Source organism: Pocillopora verrucosa, chromosome 9 (assembly GCF_036669915.1).
Source record: "Pocillopora verrucosa isolate sample1 chromosome 9, ASM3666991v2, whole genome shotgun sequence".
NCBI classification, from domain to species: Eukaryota; Metazoa; Cnidaria; class Anthozoa; order Scleractinia; family Pocilloporidae; genus Pocillopora; species Pocillopora verrucosa.
Window position 1 is genome coordinate 3,949,392 of NC_089320.1, and position 22,105 is coordinate 3,971,496.

Below are 22,105 nucleotides of genomic sequence, written 5' to 3' on the forward strand. Positions count from 1 at the left end.
TAGTACTGCACACACGCCCACAAATTTACCATATTTGGAGAATAACGTGTCTCTTAACGGACTGAAATTGAAGATGTTCGTAATTCTGTTTCACTTCTCTGCGCTGTTTTCATAGTTTTTAATCATGCTGGTTGCGCGATCGGTTATCAGAAGTCAAGGCCTGAGGTATGCTTCTTTCGTTTCGTGTGCCCTTCATGCGGCAGAAGTATTTATAATGCTGAAGGTTTTACCAACGAAGTCATGTTTGTTCCCGTAAATTGTTGCAATCTTACGCAACGCGATCGATCCCTGTTCGCAGGGATTGGTGAATGAATGAAAATCCTCGATTTTTTTTAGGATAGAGTCTTCTTAAATAGCTTATGCAACTTGCGGAGGTTTTTAAGCTAATTAAGAGGAAAGAGGGATATATTTAGCAGTTTAACACATTTGGGTCTACGATATTGCATAGGAAATATCCCGTTTACAACATGCTTTGGCAGAGCATTCCACATTTGTAGAGCTTGAGATTTTTTATTTCTTCTACAACGCTAAACAGGCGAAAGAATTAACGGCTGAAACGCTTGGTCATTTCCGCTCTTTTGATCACGAGCGTTATGTACAATAGAGAACTTTTGGAGGCTGACCAAGAATGAAAACGCTTCCTCTCTACGCCTTAGCAATAACAAAACAAAATACCGATTGATGTCATGGAAATTTTGTGAACTTTGTTGGAACACGCAGGTCAGAGAGAACTAAAAGTGATGATGACCTTGTAAAAAGCAAACTTATGTTAAAAAAGATTTATTACTTTTGGTATGAAAAAAAAAATCTTCTTTTCATTGTTTGGGTGTACCGATTGTGAAAAAATTTATTAAAGGAATCAATTATGAATTAGTAGATCTTCTCAATTTAAAATAAAATCGCAGTTCTAAAAATGGAAAGCAGACGAACAGACTTTTATTTATAGTATTATGTCTTAAATATTTCCTAGTCACATCAGTAACAACAGGTAATTTTTTTCCCTTTCGGAAGTTTTTATCAACACTGATAAATTTGACAGCTGAAACTTTCAGCTGAGTGGGACTCTAAGTGACAATAAGGTGGGAGATTATCCACAAAGTTGAAGTTCCTCGTCAGGATCTTTTATCCTGTAGAGGGTGTAGAAAAATTTTTTCTTGTTTCCAGCTTCCTGTTCCAAAATTATTCTAGATAGTAGCTCAGCAATAATTAGCACACTAGCTGAATAACCTTATTTACAAACAGCAATGGTCTGTTCATCACCATTGTGTCATTGAACTGTTATATTTTTAATTGTAATTATTTCTTATTATTTACCAGAATCCTTGGTGCTAGAAGTGTAGTTTCTCTGCCTCCCAATGAACCAGCAACGAACTTGAACCCAGGCAGCACTGACCTTAAAGAGTTGAAAGCAGAAATCCAGAGAATTCATGGTGAATGCCTGGAAATTCCATGTGTTGTTGGTGGAAAGGAAATCTATACTGGAAACACAGGATACCAAGTGGTGGTATGTTACAGGATCATTTGAACATCTTTTGCTAGTCCCCTTACTGGTAGCAAAACTTGAAAGAATTATTTTACATATCTTAATAAAATGAATCTGTATCCTTAGCTTGGTTTTCTCTGTTTATTTCTTTTGTAGCCCTACAACCACTCTCTGAAGATTGCCAAATTTCACATGGCAACTGAGGTAATTGTTTTCTTTTTGTTTGTAATAAGTTATTTATTCGAAATACTAGAAAATATAAATCATATGTGCACTGCGGTTGAAGAAACAATTATAGCATCGATCCCTTGCAGTTGTGAACACTTTTGAACCAGAAATTGAAATAAGGCCTAAAAAAAATTCAGGCCCATATGGGATTTGAACCCATGACCTCTGCGATATCAGTGCAGTGCTCTACCAACTGAGCTGACAAGCCAACTGGGAGCTGGTCATTATGTTGGATCCAAATAAACCATCCAAGTGATGAATAATGATTTTAGATATATGAAATTCATATATTTGCACTGTGGTGAAAAAACAAAATTAAGAGATCCTTGCAGCTAAGAACACTACTGAAACGAGTAGTTGAAAATAGAACCTGAAAAAAATTCAGGCCCATATAAGATTTGAACCCATGACCTCTGCGATACCAGTGCAGTGCTCTACCAACTGAACTAACAAGCCAACTGAGAGCTGGTCATAATGTTGGATCCAAATAAACCTTCGAAGTCTGGACACATCATAATTAAATGATTTATTTTTTATATGTATGGTTGTAGGAAGTGATAAAGGAGGCCATTGACAGTGCCATGGCTGCAAGAAAGGATTGGGAACGTACACCTCTTGAACACCGGTGAGGTCTTTGAGGTTTAAACCATTTAATTGAACATGGGCAGTTTGTCTCAATGGCATCATTCTTTTTTGTTTTTCAGGGCAGCCATCTTTCACAAGGTTGCAGATTTGATTACGGGAAAATACAGAATCCCATCACTAGCTGTCACCATGGTGGGACAGGTGTGTTGAGTCCTAGGTAGACTACAGTCATCTCAGGATAACTCTAACCTTTAACCCTTTGACCTCTAAGAGTGATCAACATCTAAATTCTCATACTAGCACCCCTGAATCACACGTTAAGGTCATGAGAATAAAGGAAATGATGACCAGCCAGAGAAAGTTGTGATTGTTAAACAAATTCTCCTGGACAGTACCTTAGGAAATGTATATAGAAAAGTGTGGAGAATATGCATACTGATATTATGGTAAAGGGAAATTGAAAAAGGTTCAAGTTATTGGGAGTTTTGAATTATCAGGAGTTGAAAACAAAAGACCTGAAATAAGAGAAAAGATATTCACTTTTTTCTATTCATGCAGTATAATTCAGAAGGTGGAGTTAAGCAGCAAGTCCTTGTGAAGTACTGTTAGTTAACCCTTAACTCCCAAGATCTAAGTATTAATTCTCCTCGTGCAGCTGCTACACATTTCCTTGTAAATTGGTTATGAGAACTTGGTGCTAAATCAAGATAGCGGCTTCTACCTGATAAGTTTGAATATTCTCATTACCTGTTTGCTGAAGAATGTATGGATATTGTAGGGAGAATTTTTATGTTAATCACTTCTGGGAGTTAAAGGGTTAAATGTGCCTTAAGTACTAGAATGACAAGTTTCGTGTAATGCAAAAAAAGGACAATGACTAGTTGGATGCTTTAAAATATATTAAATGCTTTGGACTGCAGTACATTGTTTGTTTTCATTTGTCGCATATTGACAGATTTAGCTTGACAGGGTTTGAGTTATCAAAGGTTAAAAATATATGACCTGACAGGAATAAAAATTGCTTTGAATTAGAGGGAGGTGTGAGTTATTGAGGATTCAGGTTAGTGACGGTTAAGTTATAGTAAATGTATGACAGATGACATGCACTAATAATGTTTGATTTCAATCAAGAATAAAAATATGATTCTTTCAGGCTAAAACTGCATTTGAGGCTGATATTGACTGTGTTCAGGAGATAGCTGATTTTTATAGATTTGGAATTCATTATGCAAAGGTAAAAACCAGTATTAGAAATACTAAAAACACTAAAAGGTTTTATGACCATTATCAAATAAGTCACATGTCTTTTTATTCATTACATTATATATTATTTCCTTGAATAAGCCCCTAGGCACTTCTTTAAAATTTCTCCTATTGGGAGGGGTGCTTGTTAGAAGGAGGGCACTTAATTGAGGGGTGCTTATTAGAGGGAGGGCACTTCATTAAGGGGTGTTTATTAGAAGGAGGGCACTTCATTGAGGGGTATTTGTTTGAAGGAGAGGGGTGCTTATCAGAAGGAGGGAACTTCATTGAGGGGTGCTTATCAGAAGGGTGGCACTTCATTGAGGGGTGCTTATCAGAAGAAGGGCACTTCTTTGAGGGGTGCTTATTAGAAGGAGGGCACTTCATTGATGGGTGCTTATAAGAAGGAGGAAAAGAACAGATGATGCACATAAAAAAATTCTCCAAGCACAAGGAGATAGAAAGAACTGGAATGGAGAAGAAACTTATCTCCTAAACTTATTTTTTTGTAGTAGAAGTGTAAAAAGTTGTACATAAAGTGGCAAGAGAAACAGGTTTTCTTTGTATCCTTACTATTTAAGAAGTGGAGGGAGGAGGGGTTGTTTATTTGTGAGGGGTGCCTGGTTGACATTTTGGCCAAGGAGGGTGGGTACTTATTTAGGGTAGGGCGCTTATTAGAGGGTGGCCACCTTTGAAGCAATAGGCTATTGAATGTGGTCTAACATTCAAGTTCATGGACATTGGCCTGGGTGGGGCAGTGAAAGCCTAGTGAACAGTACCAGTACATGATTTGTTTTGTTTCTAATCAGGTTTTATTCATTGCTTTGCCTTAAATGTGTATGTTTATTCTGATGAATATATGACTGTGAATATATCTAAATTATAGTTTTTTCTGTGATGGCTTTCGATTTAATCCAGTTTACATTATTGTACTCTTCAACTTGCCTAGAAGGATTTGAAGTTGCAAGTAAAATTTTTACCTCAGAATTGAAGTCACAATGAATATTCAGTAAGAGACACTTTTCAAGTCACAAATTTATGTTGATTTGATTGCAGGAACTGCGTGATGGTGTAGAGCTTCACCAATCTAGAGGGGCAATCAACCAACTCAAATACAGAGGTCTGGAGGTAACTCACTTAGGGTTATTAAAAAATTAAATAAAAATTTAAAATACATTTTGTTGTCTTTCCACCACTATGCCATTTTATTTTATAAGGGCATCAAAATACATAAAATTAGATTATCATGTTATTAGTATAGGTAATAACATGATTTTGGGTGCCATTTGGTTTTAATAAGCACAAATAAATTTTTTGAAGACAACAAAATTGCATGAGCCGATAGGGCAAGTGCAAGTTGCAATCTTTGAAACATTGAAAAAGTGCTTATAATGCTAAATTGCACGAGAAATCATGTTTTTACTTGTTAATAATATACATGAAAAAACATCACAGAGAGTCTAGACAAAATAATGTAAATTTTGGCAGCATGCACACTATTTGAGAATGCACTTGTTTTCAGCCAGTCAGACGTGCATAATTTTTTTATGTACATTAGAACACTGAAAAACAGGGAAAAAGTACTGGTGGAAAGTAGGGTAACAAAATGACTGTATTGAATGGTACTTTGAGTTATCCGCCTTTGTTATTTGTTAAACCATCAATTAACATGTATATATTTACCCCTGCCACCCCCAGGGTTTTGTTGCTGCTATTTCACCTTTTAACTTCACTGCTATTGGTGGAAACTTAGCTGGTACCCCAGCAATTGTGGGCAATGTTGTTCTCTGGAAACCTGCCTTAACAACAATGTTGGCCAGTTACCAGGTGTACAAAATCTTCCAAGAGGCTGGTGTTCCTGATGGTAATGAATCTTTTTTTATTGTTTATTTATATGCGGTTGAAAATAATGCTAGTCTAGAATCCATTAGTGGTTAGAGACCAAGGCTGTCATTAACCTCTTCACTCTTGAGAAATGTACTAAGCTAGAAATCCTCCCCATTCATTGCCATACAATTCTTTGTTGGCTAGTAGTGAGAATTTTGTTGCAGAACAAAATAAAATATTGCTTTGATTATTGAGTTGATAAACTCCTTTGTCAATCGTTAAATTTGTACCTCAAAATCCCTGTATGATATTGTAAATTTATTTATTCTGTAACAGTAAATTTGTCCTATTCACAATCCTATAAGGTTATAAGTAATTTGTGAATGCTTATATAATAGTTTTAGGTCAAACACGCAACCCACTTATAATAGCACTCAAGCTAATTGTGGGCACATGAAGACTTGTAAATACAAATCCAAGGAATAAAATGTACGTTTACACAATTGTCAGGGTTGAGTTTTTGAGAGGTTGGTAACTTGCTGGGGTGCAAAAAACATTAATACTTTTTTTATGACAGCTCTGCAGTCATCATGTGGCGTCAATTAAGAGCTTGACTCAGACAATGACTTCCACTCAGGTTTTGTAAAGAAAAATAACACCCTATCTTTTCATAACCATTCTCACTCAGAAAATCAAATTCTATGATCCTCTGAGGAGACTGTACAGAGACCATCCTACTATAAATACAGGGCATACATTTTGTTTCCTGTGCTGTTATTGCTGGAAATGATCTAGTGTTTTCTCAGTTGATTAGTGATAAATGAACATAAATCCTCAGAGCTGTTGGTGTGATCTATCAATGATTTATTTATTATTTTCTTGGCAGGTGTTGTGAACTTTATTCCATCATCTGGCAAGACATTTGGAGATGTGATAACAGCATCACCTCATTTAGCAGGAATTAACTTTACTGGCAGCGTTGAGTAAGTCACAGAACCCTATCTCCTTCCTGTGTCATTTGCCCCCCTTTTTCCTCTCTGAGAAAAAGAGAATTGTGGGCTCACCTTGCAATCAGCAGCTGACTACCAAGTATGAGCAATTTTTATATTGATTGAATAATTTTTCAACTTTTCCTCAAGTAAATTATACATACTCTATTTACAATTGATTTAAAAATGTATGCATAAAGAAATGCTGCTAATTTTCCATCAGCCTGCAGGGCAGGTGTAATTTTGGGAAGCAAGTGCTCAGAATTTTCTTAGCAAAATTATGACTGTCATCTTTAATTTTAATGGCAACAGAAGGCTGGGGAGAGAAAGAAATTTGTACCTTGGGGGTGAGCAACAGTAAAAAAATGAGGAGAGGGGTGGGGTGGGGGAGTGAATATTTTTGCCTCTCCTCATCCCCTCTCCCCATGGTTGACTCTAAATCCAAATCAAACATGGCCAGTTGAACAAACGATTGCATGCTTCTTAATGTTAACTCACCCTAATAAGACTCCTGCACTGCAGGCTAATTTTCCATCTCTTCACTGTGTAAACTGTTGTGATCACTTTGGTTTATTTCTTCAGAACATTTAGACACATTTGGAAAAACGTTGCAGAGAACATTGATATATACAGGTAAGCCAACCATGCCAGCTCATACATTATTGTTAACCATTTCAGTTCTAAGGTCTAAAAATACTTTATCCACACTCAGTCAACGCTCCACTCAGTCTGCCATTCTTTTTGTGCAATTTTGACTCAAAGAATTTGATGTTTTAACTCTTTACACTGTTGCATCAGTATACATATTCTCCATACTGTTCACTGTACATTTCCTAAGGAGCTGACAAGGAGAATTTGTTTAACAATCATGAGCTTCTTCAGTTGTTGATCATTTCCTTTATTCTTGTCACCGTTACATTTGATTCAGGGGTGATGTTTTAAGGAGAAATTAGATGCTGGTCACTCTTAGAGGTTAAAGGGTTAAATGAAACTATGTCCCTTTAGTATTGATAGTTTCCTTTCTTTACATAACTTCTCCCTTTTGGTTGAAAATGTTTTGGCACTGTTTGAGAGAGAGTGTTAAATGGCTCAGAAATCTTGGAAACATTGTTTCAAGCAGGTTGAAAACCACTAGCCTTAATCTTGTTCAGATAATAAAGGAAAAATCAAAAAGGTGTTTGCTTTTTAGTGATTTTCTGAGGTACAATCATCCTGCTATTTTCAAACAGCATTGATCACATACAGTATCTTGAGAATTCAAGATTGTATAAAAAGTTTGGGAAAGCCATGATTTTGGAGGAACCATTTTGCCTACCAACCAGTGAGGTTGGTAGGCATATATAATTAGATCTAGAACCCAGCCCTGGAAGTTACTAAAAACTGTTGCTTTACTTGTTATTTTGTTTGCAGAACCTTCCCAAGATTAATTGGAGGTTTGTGAAATCTCAGTTTTGAAGCAAGGTGTTTTTTTCTTAATATGAAGATTAAAGCTCTTTAACCTTTTTTTTTTTATCTTGTGTATGTGGTTGCAGAATGTGGAGGAAAGAATTTCCACTTTTTACATGAGTCTGCTGACATAGGTAAAGTTTGTTTGAGTTTGAGTTTCATAATTGCTTATAGTAACTAACTAATGAAATAGTATCACTCCGTATGGCTCGAAGGGTTCCCCTTGGGGCCATAAATCCGAAAGGAAGAAACTCGGTCCGTAACTTGCCGCACAGACGTCGAACAAGCGGCATTAAACCACAGCGGCGTCAGTATAAATCAGCCTTACAGTCTTGAGTATGTTCTATCGAAGAGTTTAACTCCTTAAAGATATTAATAGTTTTCTGAAAGTCTTCAGAATACCATTAGGAGGGTAAATCCTCCTTATTCATGCAAGCCTCGCGCACACCCGTTTTCCTTTCGTTAAATCAAGGAGAACATTTTACGTGGAATTTTTAAATGATCATCTCTATACTCTGAAAAAGTTCTTTTAAAAATTCTAATTCAATTTTAACTCGCTGAATATTTCAGACACGGTGGTTAACTGCACCATTAGAGCATCTTATGGGTATAGTGGTCAGAAATGCTCCGCGTGTTCAAGAATTTATGTTCCAGAATCCAAGTGGGCAGAGGTAAGCTTTCCATTTACCTCATTGTTTGAAATTTGCATGGCAGGATAAACTCGCAAATCTCATTATTTTGAAAAAATGCCATAATAAGGTAACTTGAACAATAAACGCCACGAATGTTGTAATCGCTAAATAAAATTGTTTTAAAAGTTTATGTAATAAGGTGCTGTCTGTATAAGGCGAAGGAAGGATTTTCAAATAATGGGGCGCTAGCCATTTGAATGGAATTCCTAGTTAGAAATTTCCATCAAATGGTACATACCTCATGCTCCCAAGCTTGAGGTTAACGCTCATACTGTAAATTAAGGCCCCGATTATTTTGCATCCCAATTTATGATTAGAGAGGAAAAAGGAGGCTCCGTAGGTTACTGTACAGACCTAGAAAATGAGTTTAATTAAATAATTAACTTCAATTAATGCAATTAATAGTGTGGAGGCGCGGTGGCTTACGGATCGGGTGGTGAGGGTTCGAGCCCTGGCCAGGGTCATTGTGTTGTGTTCTTAGGCAAGAAACTTTCACAGTGCTTCTCTTCACCCAGGTATACAAATGGGTACCAGCAAATATGCTGGGGGTAACCCTGCGATGGACTAGCATCCCACCCAGGGGGGAGTAGCTAGCCGCTTCATGCTAAGAAAACCGGAGTTAAGCACCGGCCCTATAAATAAAGTCTTTACTTAATTACTAATACAATTAATATACCTGTGATTTTTTGGTTTTTACTAGTAGTCCTTTTTCTTCATACTTTAGGTTAAGGAACTTCTTATCCAAAAACACAAAGAATTGAAAATGGGGTCGGTAAGTAAGCTTGCTACATAAGAGGTTTTCTCGACATCTTATCTAGGGTACACTGATACAATCTTTAATTTTAACAAGCCTTGATTGTCACGCTTCATACAGTAATTTTCAAATGTTTGTCGAAAGTAATCTGGGATTGCATTGGTTTTGCTTTAATTTGCTTTGTGATTGGTCCACATAATTCGTGCCACTCTCTCAAACAATCAGATTCGAAACTAACACCGATCTCGTCTTTTTTGCCCTCGTTTGTCTGCGCTTTTAATAAGCGATTTACTCGTATTTACTTTTCCTTTTCATTGACTTCTTGTGATATTTTTCCTTGTTCTAATTGATTGTTGTGATAACTTTGGTTTTGCTTTAACGACACTTGAACGAAAAGCGCTGTAACCTGTTGTTAAAATGTTATCTTTTATTGCAGCCAGAGGATTACGATACCTTTGTGTCAGCGGTTATTGATGGCAAGGTAAAACCCTTTTACCTAATTTGTGATCCTGAGGAAGTACATAGCTAGGTTTGTGATTAACATTCCAGTGATTTTTTTTCTTTTTTTTTTTTTCAGTCGTACAAGAAAATAAAAGAGTACATCGATTATGCCAAAGAAAGCCCAGATCTCAGTATTATTGCCGGAGGAAAGTGCGATGACAGGTGAGATTGACTTGAGTTTACCAGAAGGATGTTTCCTGTGCGCTGCTCATAGTGTTATTATTAGGATAATAGTACATTATGATAATTAAGTAAATGTTAAGTTTCTCAGTTATTTCTTGTTCATACCCTCCTCTGCATGACACCGATTATTTACAATTTGATTTTCGGAGGGTACCGTTCTACTTCAGGACGACATCGTCCGTTTCCGCAAACTTGCGTCCGTTTCCATCTGATTTCGGACACTTGCGCCCGTTTTATAGCCTGCAGAACGGGCTTATTTTCATCCGTTTTGTAGGCGAACGGAGGCATGCGCGAGGTGAGCGCGAATTGCTCTTCCCTCGCGCGACTCGCACTTCGCGCTCGCCACGCACTTGCCTCCGCCTGCCACACAAAATTACGCTTGTTCTGCGGGCTAGAAAAAAGGGCGCAGGAGTCCCAGATCACATGGAAACATGCGGAAACTGACGCAAGTAAACGCAAACTGACGATATCTTCCTGAAGTAGACTTTTTGTGCTTCTGGTTTCGGAAAATTGTATGTTTTTGGACGATACCATCTGGTTTCGGACACTTGCTTCCGTTTGCGGAAGATCGCGTCTGTTCTTGAACAGTACCGTTCGGCTTCGGACACTTCAGCCAAAAAAGATAGCAGACTTTCGTCCGCTTTCGGACACTTGCGTCCGTTCTTGGACGGTATTGACTGGTTTCGGACATCGGTTTTCAGACGTTTTGGTCCAATTTCAAAAACTGGGTCCGTTTTCGTAACGATATCCGCTAATTTCAGACACTTCTAGAAGTCGATACACGACAAAAGTGGAAATAACAATAATGAAATTTGCGAGGTATAACTTGTACTTCGTATACCTTTAGAAAACTGTGTTCTTAAGTAATTTGAAATCCTTCTCTTCTTCTTCCTTAGTGTGGGTTATTTTGTTGAACCAACTATCATCGAGACTAAGAAACCCGATGACAAACTCATGAACGAGGTAAACGCATTTCTGTCAAAAGTTTTCTTCTTTACGATTTATAAATTGTACTGTTCTGATTACTGCCTCATTCATTTCTTTTAATTTTGTTTGATTCTGTCTAATTTCTTCTTCAGGAAATTTTCGGCCCTGTTCTTACCGTATACGTATACCCAGACCAAAAATGCAAGGAGACGCTTCAATTAGTAAGAGCACTGTTAGCTAATATAGGAGTGTAGTTGTCAACGGTTTGTTGAAAATTATTTAGCATTGTATTGGTTTTTTTAATTTACTTCACTTTGTGATTGGCAGACTCTCAACCAATCAGCTGATAAATTTAAAACCGATTTCAAACCCGGTTAATTGTTTTCCGGCACCTTTGTCAGTTTTACTTTTTTATACTCTGGGTTCTGATGGAGCAGTTTTCGATTGAGTTTCGTTAACTCAAAACAACGACCTACGACCTATGAGCTCATGAGGACTACAAGTGAAAACAACCATATAGTCTAAAGGGCGGGAAAAACGCAGGCGACCAAGTCGTGATTGGTTTTAGTTTTGTATCTGATTGGTTGAGAGTGGCGCGAGTTTTCTGGACCAATCACAATGCGAAGTAAAGCAACGTCATTGAAAATTTTCGACTACTTTTGACACTCAAATGAAAATCGCTTTATTTTCGTTTGTTTTGATGGGCACTGTTTTTAATTTGGTTTTGGTTTACGACGCGCAAACGAAATGCGCTGAATCTGCGACCATCTTGAATGAGTCTGAATCTGTGACCATCTTGTGGAGGAAATACTTACAGAAGTGTTCCTGTGCTTTAGATTTGATATTTCACTATTGATGCCTCGTAGGTAGACAAGACTTCTCCATTTGCTCTGACCGGGTCCATTTTTGCAAAAGACAGGTTAGTATTTATCTGCTTTGAGTCGAAATTAGATATGTTAGTGAACCGAAAGTGCGTTTACTCTTGTATTTTGGGATGAAAAACCTTGCAGATATTTTATCCAAGAAGCAGCTGATATTCTGAAAGATGCAGCTGGTAACTTTTATATCAACGACAAATCAACTGGATCTGTTGTGGGTCAGCAACCTTTTGGAGGTGCGCGTCTTTCAGGTTAGTTTTCCACGTCACTATCTCATCCCTTTCGATATTCCTATACACTTTTAAAATGATATAACTCCTTGGCTCGTGTGGTTGTTTATAGTTTTGATTTATTATTCCTGCGAGACAGCTTGCTTTCTGGCTACCATATCGGTGACAAGGAGCTAAAATGATCCTTGGGCTCGAGATTGCCTGACAGCTAGATTTTGGACCGCCTCGTAGTCGCTTTAGCGTTTGCACATGCGTAGACTTTTGACCGCTGCGGTCACTTTGTGGCTTGCCGTTCATAGTAGTAAAATAGGTAATTTAGTGTTAACAACTGAGTTGAAAACGTAAATTCGCTACCGTAAAGGGTAAAAAAGCTGACGTTTCGAGCGTTAGCCCTTGGTCAGCTTTTTTACCCTTTACGGTGGCGAATTTACGTTTTCAACTCAGTTGTTAACACTAAATTACCTGCTATACTCTCCCACCGAGGCAGCACCACAGTTTCTTTAGAAACTTACCCCATTATTCATAGTAGTAAAGTGTTTGATTTGTCCCCATGGTAACCAGTGGCTTTATTCCAGGAACAAATGACAAGGCAGGCAGCTCTCATTACATCTTGAGATGGGTCTCACCACAAAGTGTTAAAGAAACCGTGGTACCAATCGATGACTACAAATATCCGCATCAATCATGAATTACTTCAGTCAGTGCTGTTATTTTCTGAGAAGAACAGAATGTATTCGATGGTTTCAAAGCAAATTTCTGCTCTCGCTAAGGGCAGGAGTGAATGCAGTAGAGGAAGTAAGGAAGAAATCGGAAACTGTCCAGAAATCATCGCAAATGATTTGCAGTTTTAAATGAACGATTTTTTAACAAGCGTTTCAAAAACGTTGGGAATGAGATTGCTCTATTTACTTGAAATTTAATTCGAATAATTTTGGGAAAATTTTGTACAGAAGATGCATTGATATCAAGCCATACGTAGTGAAAATGTGCATGGTTTCTTATCAAGAACAAATGTCTTGAGGAAAACGAATAAATAAATCAATTATCTAATTTTAACCACTGAATATGTCACCTTGAAGATTTCCCAGCGTTCAATTAAGATAGAAGTCCAAATAACGGGGTATTTAATTTATTTTTCTGGCCTTGTGCAAAAATAAACATGATCGTTTTCAATTGTTGTCAGTCTGTGTTGTGGGAACCAGACCTTTTTTAATTAGGGAAATAATTAGTAAGTTAGACTGTCATCAAAGTAACCTGTTTTAGGTGTTCATATGTAAAACGAAGCTCTAAGGTGAAAACCGGGGAGAACCTGTCAATCAAAATGACTAGGGCAATTTCAGTTTTTACAAAAAATCCGGTAATTTTATTCAACTCTGCTCTGTGATTGGTCCAGAAAACTCGTGCAATCCTCCCAACCAATCAGATATAAAACTAAAACCAATCGCGACCTGATTACTCGCGTTTTCCCGCGCTTCACCTGTTTTCAACTCAATCGAAAGGCGCTCTAAAAGTGCCAACCGATCACATATGTTTCTCCCAGCGCTACACGATCCGAGTAGTTTAGTGTGGATAACCGGCAAAAACGCATCAAGAAGTATGTGTTTTCAAACGAAACGGTAGTACAGAAAGGGGCCTGAGGCAGGCGTTTCTCCGACGGTAACATACCATACTTTTACCAGTCAGGCAAAGGGGCAAGTTTCTAAAGAAACTGTGTCGCCACGTCGGTGGGATAGAATTACAAGGTAATTTGGTATTATCAACTGAGTTGATAACGTAAATTTCCCACCGTAAAGAGTTTCAAAGCTGACGTTTTGAGGGTTGGCCCCTCGTCAGAGTAAATGCTTTAACCAGCCTCATCAAATAGTTCGTAGTCACGTGGGAATAGGTTTATTACTCAGAGGAGTGGAAGAATGTGAAGATAGAAGTAGTAGTAGTTGTAGATCTTTATTTAAACTCGGTTAAGAATCTTCAGTTATACTAATAGTATTTTAATTACAATCATTTGTAAAAAATTAAAATAACTATAAAAACTGATTTACAAGATTGCCGAGTGGGAATCGAATGTTTCAAGTGCGCGGTTGATTTCCTTCTTAAACTACCCAATTGATCTAACAATTGCCCAAGGTAGCGGACACGAGCAGATCTTGTTCCTTTTTCGTAAGTGACGTTACAGTGAAATTCACACAAAATTTCCTCGTCCCACCTCTGCAGGTGAAGCGGTTTTCTCCGCTCAGATAACAAACTTTTTCTCTAGGTAGTTTGTCTTTAGAGGAGTCAATGAAAAGAAGCGTGAGCTGTAACAATTGCAGGAGCCACGTTGTGAGTTTGACTGAGTTCGTAGCCATTCTGTTACCGACGCTCTAAATTCACACCTGTTATCTCAATATTATTTGCTGAGTATGATATTCTTGTTACAGCAAATCAACCTTAAAATGGCAAAAATCGCCTAAAATAACCGCGAAAAGACAAGATGGGAGTAAGTTTTATTAATTTTACGTGTAAAAAGTTTATATTTCAAAATATCTCAAGTTGTAAATCGACCATATTCCACCCCCACACTATTCCTGACAACGTGTTCGACGGTTCCTCCCGTAACTTAAGAGGCTGTCCGCGTAAGAACGGATAAGGCAAATTTCGGCCGATCGCCGATTTCCCTGAGTTTTTCAGTGAAAGTCGAAAATTCTATCCCATGTACAAATATCACATTTATTTTGATCATTTTCATTATTTTTATTTTTTATGAGACAATTTTAAAGGTCACCCCAAAACTGCCCAATTTGCCTTCTGTGACCCCTATTACTAAGCTATAAATATCGAGCGCTACCAAATCCTTATTTCCCAATCTAGAAAGCTGATTATTTTACATATTTAAGAATGACTTCATTTCAATACTTTAAAGGTAAAATGATTGCGTTCTATAAAATTTTTACCGAGTTATGAAACTTTCAAAATACCTTATCGTGAGCATTGAAATTTGTGAGGAGTGAGATACATGCGGTTGAAAGCTATTTTCTCTTACGTGGGACCTGATCTAGAGTCAAGTCTATTGCAGCTCAAAATTACTTAGAAACAGAAAGTTAAACATAGAATAAAACTTTTGGGCACTCCTCATCCTGCACCGTAGAGAGCTTGGCGAATTTCATAAATATTCGCCATCTTGATTGAAACCAACGATAAGGCGGTTCGACCTGCAGACAGGTTTCTAAAGCGTAACAGCCCTAAAGTACTTGAAGGTGCCGCAAAGATTATCTGATGGAGTATCAAGTTCGATATAAGTCATCGTTTCGGCCATTTTTTCACATGCAAATTAGCTTCATGCATTCGTGTTATAATACGTGTCAAAAATAGTTTCCGTAACAACATTTAGCCGTTCAAAGAAGTGTTCCTATAAATGTGAAACTCATCTGTTGTATCCTTTCTTGACAGCTTTACGTAAAATTTCAAGAGCCATTTCCTTTGAACACAATGCGCTAGGGGAATCCAGTTTTTTTTGACAACCAAGTTGTTCATTTCGCGCAAGTGTTTTTATCTTGTGCATAATCTTTTCAGGCCTCTTTTGCCGTTTTTCTTTGGGAAAATAACTCACCCGTACTTGGGGAAAAATTTCGTCTTACTATTTGTGAAAGTTTTTTAGATTGTGAGCTAGTTGGTTCTCATGATTAACGCCGTGGAGATTTTCAAGCGTGACTGTGGACTGCCGTGAACTAGCCTAGTCACGCAATACCAGCATTAAAAGATTGTCTCACGGCTGGTGAACTCAAATTAAAGAAACATTTAGTTCGGCATTTAAATCATGATATGATGATGTCTCATCGAGAGTATGAAAATCTCCCAGAAGAAATTGAGAAATTATGTAACCGATAGAAATTGGTATATTTAATTTAATAAACGTTTCCAAAAGTAGGTGAGCGAATTTAGTAATTTAAGTTAAAGGCATAAATCATTGAGAAAATTTAGAGGAGCCAATAGAGAAAATCTCTTTTGTAAATGCTCGTAAATGCTATAGAGTGAGGGTCAACATGATTCACGGTCACGGTAGGCTTATGATTTTTTGTTTTGACATTAAATGCATGACTACAAAATAACAGGCGCCAATTTTAAAATAATTTTCACGGGTTTAATTACATGTTAATGCTTTAAGCACTTTCATTCATCGATATAGAACTGTACATCAGGGTACTTAGAGGTGGTGCACATTGCTCTTCAACAAATTCACTCTAAATGCCCTATCACTGGTTTGCCAGGGCTCCATGCTGACAGTCATCCCAACCGCGGCCCATGTGTCACATTTCATTAAAGCACTAACATTCTTGTATAAAGGACATCAGTTGCTCAATCAGGTCTTTTTTCCTGTCTCTTGATTTAAATGGTATTCCAAAAAAGCGCAAGATTTCTTTAAGCAGTCGTTTGAATCTTCCTAACAAGTGTCTGTGCCTCGGGCAGATGGTCATTCCCTCGAGCTCACTTCTCGGCAAATGCTGAATTCCCGCTCTCGCTATGATTAACTTGGCTTCTGTAACTTCGCTGTATTTTGACAAGTAGCAGTTCGCCAAATGGGCGGATATATCTGCGTTACACTCGGAGAACAAAGCATGCTCTACTTCCTCCCCACTAGAACCGACTTTGCAGTATTTCGTAAAGAGAACAATTTGGGGAGACAGCAGGCATTTTTAGTGCTAACAAAGTAAACGTCCCAAGAAACACTGCCTCGGATTTGTCTGAAAATGTTGCCGACAGATCGTTTTGTTCCCGACAGATTTTAATTGAACTAGGAAGAAATAAACAAGTTTGCCAAATATTCTTTCGCAAAAAATAGAAATGCCACACAAAAAAGTTAAAAAGTCTTCACTTTAATAAGCTTTAAGCAAAAAACATTTCGTGTGTTTTTGAAGAGATGTACCTGTATTAAAAGGAAATGTAACTATCGTCGAATTTCTTTATCAAAATTAATCTGTAATTTAATTAGGTGAAACAGAAACACACGGCTCTTTTTTAGCGCCTCATAGAAAATGAAAATGGTCATAAAAATATAATTGCAATTAATTTGCATAAAGGAATTAAAAAGTATTTTCATTTCGTTAAAAAAAAGGCCAAAATGATGATTAACATCGATCTTGATACTCCATCACATAATTGTTCCTGCACCTTTGAGCCTTTTAGTTTAAAGTTTCATAACTCGGTCAAAATTTTACAGAATGCAATTGTTTCACCTTTGACGTATTGAAATAAAAGCATTCTTAAATATGTAAAATAATCAGCTTTCTAGATTGGGAAATAAGGATTTGGCAGCGCTCGATATTTATAGCTTAATTATAGGGGCCACAGAAGACAAATTGAGCAGTTTTGGGTGACCTTTAAAATTGTCTCGTAAAAAATAAAAAGAATGAAATTGATCAAAATAAATGCGATATTTGTACATGGGATAATATTGTTGACTTCCAGTGAAAAACTTAGGGAAAGCGTGACGCTTTCATGAAGTTTAAAATCATTCGCTTTTTTCTCGAGACATAAGCTTGGGAGGCCTCTGCTGTGATTGATTACATCGGCGTTGGGGATATTTAGGGTCCATCTTGTTCCCGCTAAGGATGTTCTAGTGGTTATATTTATTACCAAATACTCTGTCGAAGGAATAGACAGTGGTGAAGGAAACAGTCGAGATCGGCGGCAAGAAATCGAGGTGAGAACTTAGCTAAAGCCCTCGCAAACGACCGACAGCGAACACGTGGTTTTGAAAAGCAAAGTTATTTACCTCCAGTAGCCTTTTTTGCGTTTGACATCGCGTGTATTATTTAAGTTGTATTCAAAAACTCGTATCTGAGACCAGAATATTCCATAATTTTCGCTAAGGGCACCCTTTAAACGATGAATTTGATGCAAAAGCGAACGTGACGCGTAATCCGATCAGCTGATTAGTTGTAATAGAGGAGTGTATTTTTTGATTATGTGCGATGCAACGGCGATTTTGAGTATGCTTTTTGTCTTTGTTAACTTCAATTAACAAACGGAACGAAAAAAAATTGTCGTTTTTATATTTTTAACGAAGGAGAAGATATTGAAGAGGGAAAAGTCTGCAGCGTCTAGTAGTAACCGGTCAAGTCGCTCGGAAGTCATCTCTTCTGAAGTCTGTAGCCTGGAACCTGAGTTGTGTCGCCCAAAATTTTATTCATGTCGCCCTAAATAAAAAGACAAGTCGTCTAAAGAAACAAATACTTAAAAGATCAGACTTACGCAGTGTAAATAGGCTATATAGGTAAGAAATCTTTATCATGCACTTAAGTGCTGTTTGTTTGCGAGAACATCGTAAAGATGATCATCACAATAGGGATATGTTTAAGAGACAACTTTAGAAGCGTTATTCGTTTCTAAAAACAAATTGATCAGTTGTTTGTTTGTTGTGTACTCATTTCGTACTCACAGACGCTTCATAAACTTGAGAAACTTTACCACTCAAGCGGTGTTAGTTTCTAACAACGCCATGAAGACTGATTTGTACACAAAAATCGATCACATGGTCAGAATTGAAATATGTTTGAATAATGACTCAAAAGCATTGCACTATCTGTTGGGTATTCACTCATTTCATACCCACCAACCTTTTGTAAACTTAAGAAACTTTATGACTAAAGTGATGTTGGTTAATTTCTAACAACACCATGAAGACATAAAGAGCCGGGTCTGTAGGGAAAGGTCTTTCGTAAGTGAAGCCATGATAGGCAGTGCAACTGCTGTCATGCGCTCGGCCTGTTTGTTTGAAAACGAAAGGATCATAATGTCAACAAGCACTAGATAAAAAACGAAAAAACGCAAAGACCCTTTACTTTTTTGTTAGTTTTAAACAGCCTGCATGTTGTGTACCATGATAGCCGAAAATCGCGAAACTAAACTAAACTAAGGCCGTGCGAGCATATTATTTTTGCGTTATGCGGAATAATGGCATTTAAACAGTCATATTTTAAAGAACACTGAAAAAACGAAATTACGTAGCAAAGCAACTTGTCCCTGTACACAATCAGTAATCGTCGATGTCCTACAAGCGATTCTAAGTATGGCAATTCTTTTTGTTCAGACATTTTTAAATCTACAAATAGAATTACCGCGTGTCCTCCGAGAGGTCCAGTTGCTACCAACCTCATCAAGTCTCGGTGCGACAAAGGACGATGTTTGGTGTTCAGTGCCAACCTTAATGTATACTTTTGTTAATTAGGAGTTCTGTTGTTAATGTCTGAAAACGAAAGAAAGCAATACAAACTTTAACCCGTAATTTAGATTTGATAAAATCTTTATAATAAGTGTATCGTTAACGTACAAACCTTCAAATATGCCTTCGCAAGAAACCGTAGAATGCTACCTTGGTTTGAGTACACCGATCTACAAAATATAATAGATAAAATGAAAAGAACGCTACGTTTAAAAACATTATAAACGAGCCAAAACAAAAAAGCAGCAGAGAAAGTACAGTGGAATCAAGATTTTTTCCAACATTCAAGATAAACAAAACTTTGTTCAAATAATAAGGTAGCTTTAGGAATCGGGGTAAAGTTACAGTGTCTGACTGAGGGAAGGGAAACAGCATTTCAAGGGTTCGAGTTATCAGGAGGTTCGAACAATAGGGATTCCACTATACACTCACATGTCGTAACTCCGATATGGGTGGGGCAACGTGCAGCCACAATCCACTATGGTGGAATCCTTGGCCTCTTCGAAAGAAATGCCCAAACAAACGCAGTGGTACCACTCAAAGCAGGTAAGGCACTGCACCATCTCATTGCGACTTGAATGTTGGGTGTTAAATCCTCGCCTGAAAAACGCACAAGAAAGCATCTAATGCACCACACTTCCACGGCAGAAGGAGGCATATATGGTTGAAGGTGTTTCCTTGTCCTGTAAGTGGCTGGAAGCAACAAGGAGGACTTTGTTTTGTGTGGTACCATACAGCCCCAGACAGTTCGCAGTGCTGTTGTATTGGTTTCTTCAAAAAGCCGGCAGCAAAGGTTGCCCGTAAGAGTTCTTTAAAAAAATGCGGATGTCAGTATTGTAATGCCAACTTGCCTGGAGAAACGAGCCAGTCCTTAAAACGAACAAGTAACAAGTTAGTTACCAATATCAGTAAAATTTTTTAAGGCATTGAAGACTTGGCTTTGGACACTTTTTGTGACAATTTCCTGAATGGATTTGCCTTTAATTTCCTGAACCTCGTTTGGTGAAAGGCTCACACTGGCTGCTCACTACAAAGCATCACTTCTATCACTAAAATGCCACGCATTCTGTAAAAAGAGATATGATAGAAGCACAAAGTAACTCCTTTTAAAGTTATATTGCGAACGGAATATAATTTTTCAAAATGCAGTTTAGTTACTTCTAAGGAGAGGGTCATAAGTAACAACAGAAACGGTTAACACGACACTGAGATGGCTACTATTCCTACAATTTTAGCCAGTATTGTATTGTAAATAATCATGCAATTCAGCCTTATTAGGCTGCCATGGGATTTTTAATAAAGCTATCTCTCCAGCTACTACAAATATTAGTTTATTGGACAGTTGTCAAATATGATTGAAAACCATGTGCACAAAAAATAATTGTGTAATTATCAAAAGTGATCAAACGATTTTGGGTTTTGTAAGCAGTTAATGTCACAAATGAAGTTGATGAAAAGAAATGAATTGACATGAATGGCAGTTAGTGTTTAGAGGATAACGAAAAAAACCACAACCTTATATTGCTTGCTAAGTAATCTGAGAATATCAAAGTAGCAAATTTCTCTAACAGCTGGATTAAAATATTTCTGTATAACAAGCAACCACATAAACAAGCACCTAAAGAAAGAACTAATAAATAAATTTTACAAAAATTAATTTAAGATTGATTTATCATGCCTCAGTCTCAGCTTTGAAAAGGAGATCCAGAGGTAAACCTCTGTTAAAGTTCACTTAAAACATAAAACAAGGATGTTAAAATTGTACACTAATAAGCTTAGCAAACATAACAAAAAATAACTGATTGTTCTTACTTCATCAACAATGTGGTCATAGTGAGCAAGACCATACATTGCTACACCTGGTCTAAAAAATTCAACATCACTTTCATGTGCAGACATGAGTATGGATAGTGAATTATAAAAGCAGTTTCCATCCCCACTTGAGGAGAATGGCTCCAGACCAAGCTCACAAATGGACTGGTCAACATAGCTGGAAAATCTCTAAAAGCAATAGAATATAAAGTTAATAACAACCAATACAATAAAATTTATAAATGAAAATAATGATAATAGTAACAATAATAATGATGATGATAATCGTTCCAAGTTAATAACTTTTACTGAACTTTTTACTGCTCAGGAAGTCTGCGCTGATTCTTACGGCTGATAAGCTGACATAGAGAGATCTTCAGGAGATGTTCCAGGTGGTGAGGAGATAAACTTAAATTCACCTCCCAAGGCAATCTGACCATGCATCCTAAAATGTCCCTTGCAATTTGGGGCTTTATGATTATATGGATTTCAGTCTAGGAAAGGAAAAAACACTTTGCATTAATAGGTAGATCACAAATTGATAAACAAAATAACATTAATATTAATAGTCAAAGGCTGTTAATTAACTCTCATGAATGTTTGCCCTCATGATGGATTCCTCATTAAATGTCCCAACCCTAATCATCAAGTTGAAAAAAAAACTTTTTGAACATCACACTAAAGAGCTGGAATTGGCCTGGCATTAGTGGACCCTTAAATAAACAATATCCACCTTTTGGAGTTAGTAGGACCAAACTGCTTGGACATAGCCCCCTTACCAAGCTTCTACCTGAACAACTGGTATTAAAACTTAAGCTGACAGCTGATGAAATGACATAGAGAAATGTTCAGGAATAGTAAATTCAAAACAAAATACTTGCATCCTAGACTAGATTAAATTGTGAAATAAATAAATGAAATGGTGTGTTTGTTTATTTGTTTGCCACACATACATGCACAAAAAAGTAATGAACAAAAAGGAGTTCAATTAATAACAGGAAGCTTACGTCTTCATTCAGTTTTCCTAGAATACTCAGCATCTTTGATGTTTGGATCTGATTCAGTTTACTGCAGGTTTGCAGTACAGATTGCCACATATTACCGCAGTAAACTGATTCACTCCCAAATTT

At 37.2% G+C, this 22,105-nt stretch overlaps 1 protein-coding gene, 1 non-coding gene and 1 pseudogene across 3 annotated transcripts in view; 1 reads left to right on the forward strand and 2 right to left on the reverse strand.

Annotated features, from left to right (window-relative positions):
- The first annotated feature begins 39 nt into the window (after positions 1–39).
- LOC131785884 (delta-1-pyrroline-5-carboxylate dehydrogenase, mitochondrial-like) overlaps positions 40–22,105 on the forward strand; it is a 71,515-nt gene continuing 49,449 nt past the window's right edge. Inside the window, exons 1-21 of one of the 2 annotated variants that reach the window (XM_066171687.1) lie at positions 40–165; positions 1,318–1,504; positions 1,640–1,687; positions 2,263–2,336; positions 2,416–2,497; positions 3,450–3,530; positions 4,595–4,666; positions 5,237–5,402; positions 6,252–6,348; positions 6,937–6,987; positions 7,765–7,787; positions 7,887–7,934; positions 8,371–8,471; positions 9,217–9,264; positions 9,683–9,727; positions 9,824–9,909; positions 10,827–10,893; positions 11,010–11,078; positions 11,724–11,776; positions 11,868–11,986; positions 12,541–13,138. In XM_066171687.1, the coding sequence (XP_066027784.1) occupies positions 125–165; positions 1,318–1,504; positions 1,640–1,687; positions 2,263–2,336; positions 2,416–2,497; positions 3,450–3,530; positions 4,595–4,666; positions 5,237–5,402; positions 6,252–6,348; positions 6,937–6,987; positions 7,765–7,787; positions 7,887–7,934; positions 8,371–8,471; positions 9,217–9,264; positions 9,683–9,727; positions 9,824–9,909; positions 10,827–10,893; positions 11,010–11,078; positions 11,724–11,776; positions 11,868–11,986; positions 12,541–12,653 (1,671 nt within the window). In that variant the 5' untranslated portion in view covers positions 40–124 and the 3' untranslated portion in view covers positions 12,654–13,138. Of the gene's footprint in view, positions 166–1,317; positions 1,505–1,639; positions 1,688–2,262; positions 2,337–2,415; positions 2,498–3,449; positions 3,531–4,594; positions 4,667–5,236; positions 5,403–6,251; positions 6,349–6,936; positions 6,988–7,764; positions 7,788–7,886; positions 7,935–8,370; positions 8,472–9,216; positions 9,265–9,682; positions 9,728–9,823; positions 9,910–10,826; positions 10,894–11,009; positions 11,079–11,723; positions 11,777–11,867; positions 11,987–12,540; positions 13,139–22,105 lie in introns of those variants that run through there. The other variant, XM_066171688.1, reaches the window with a different exon arrangement.
- Trnai-gau (transfer RNA isoleucine (anticodon GAU)) lies at positions 1,847–1,919 on the reverse strand. The gene has a single exon. It is a non-coding gene; the product is annotated as a tRNA-Ile (tRNA).
- LOC131785918 (uncharacterized) lies at positions 18,715–22,072 on the reverse strand (annotated as a pseudogene).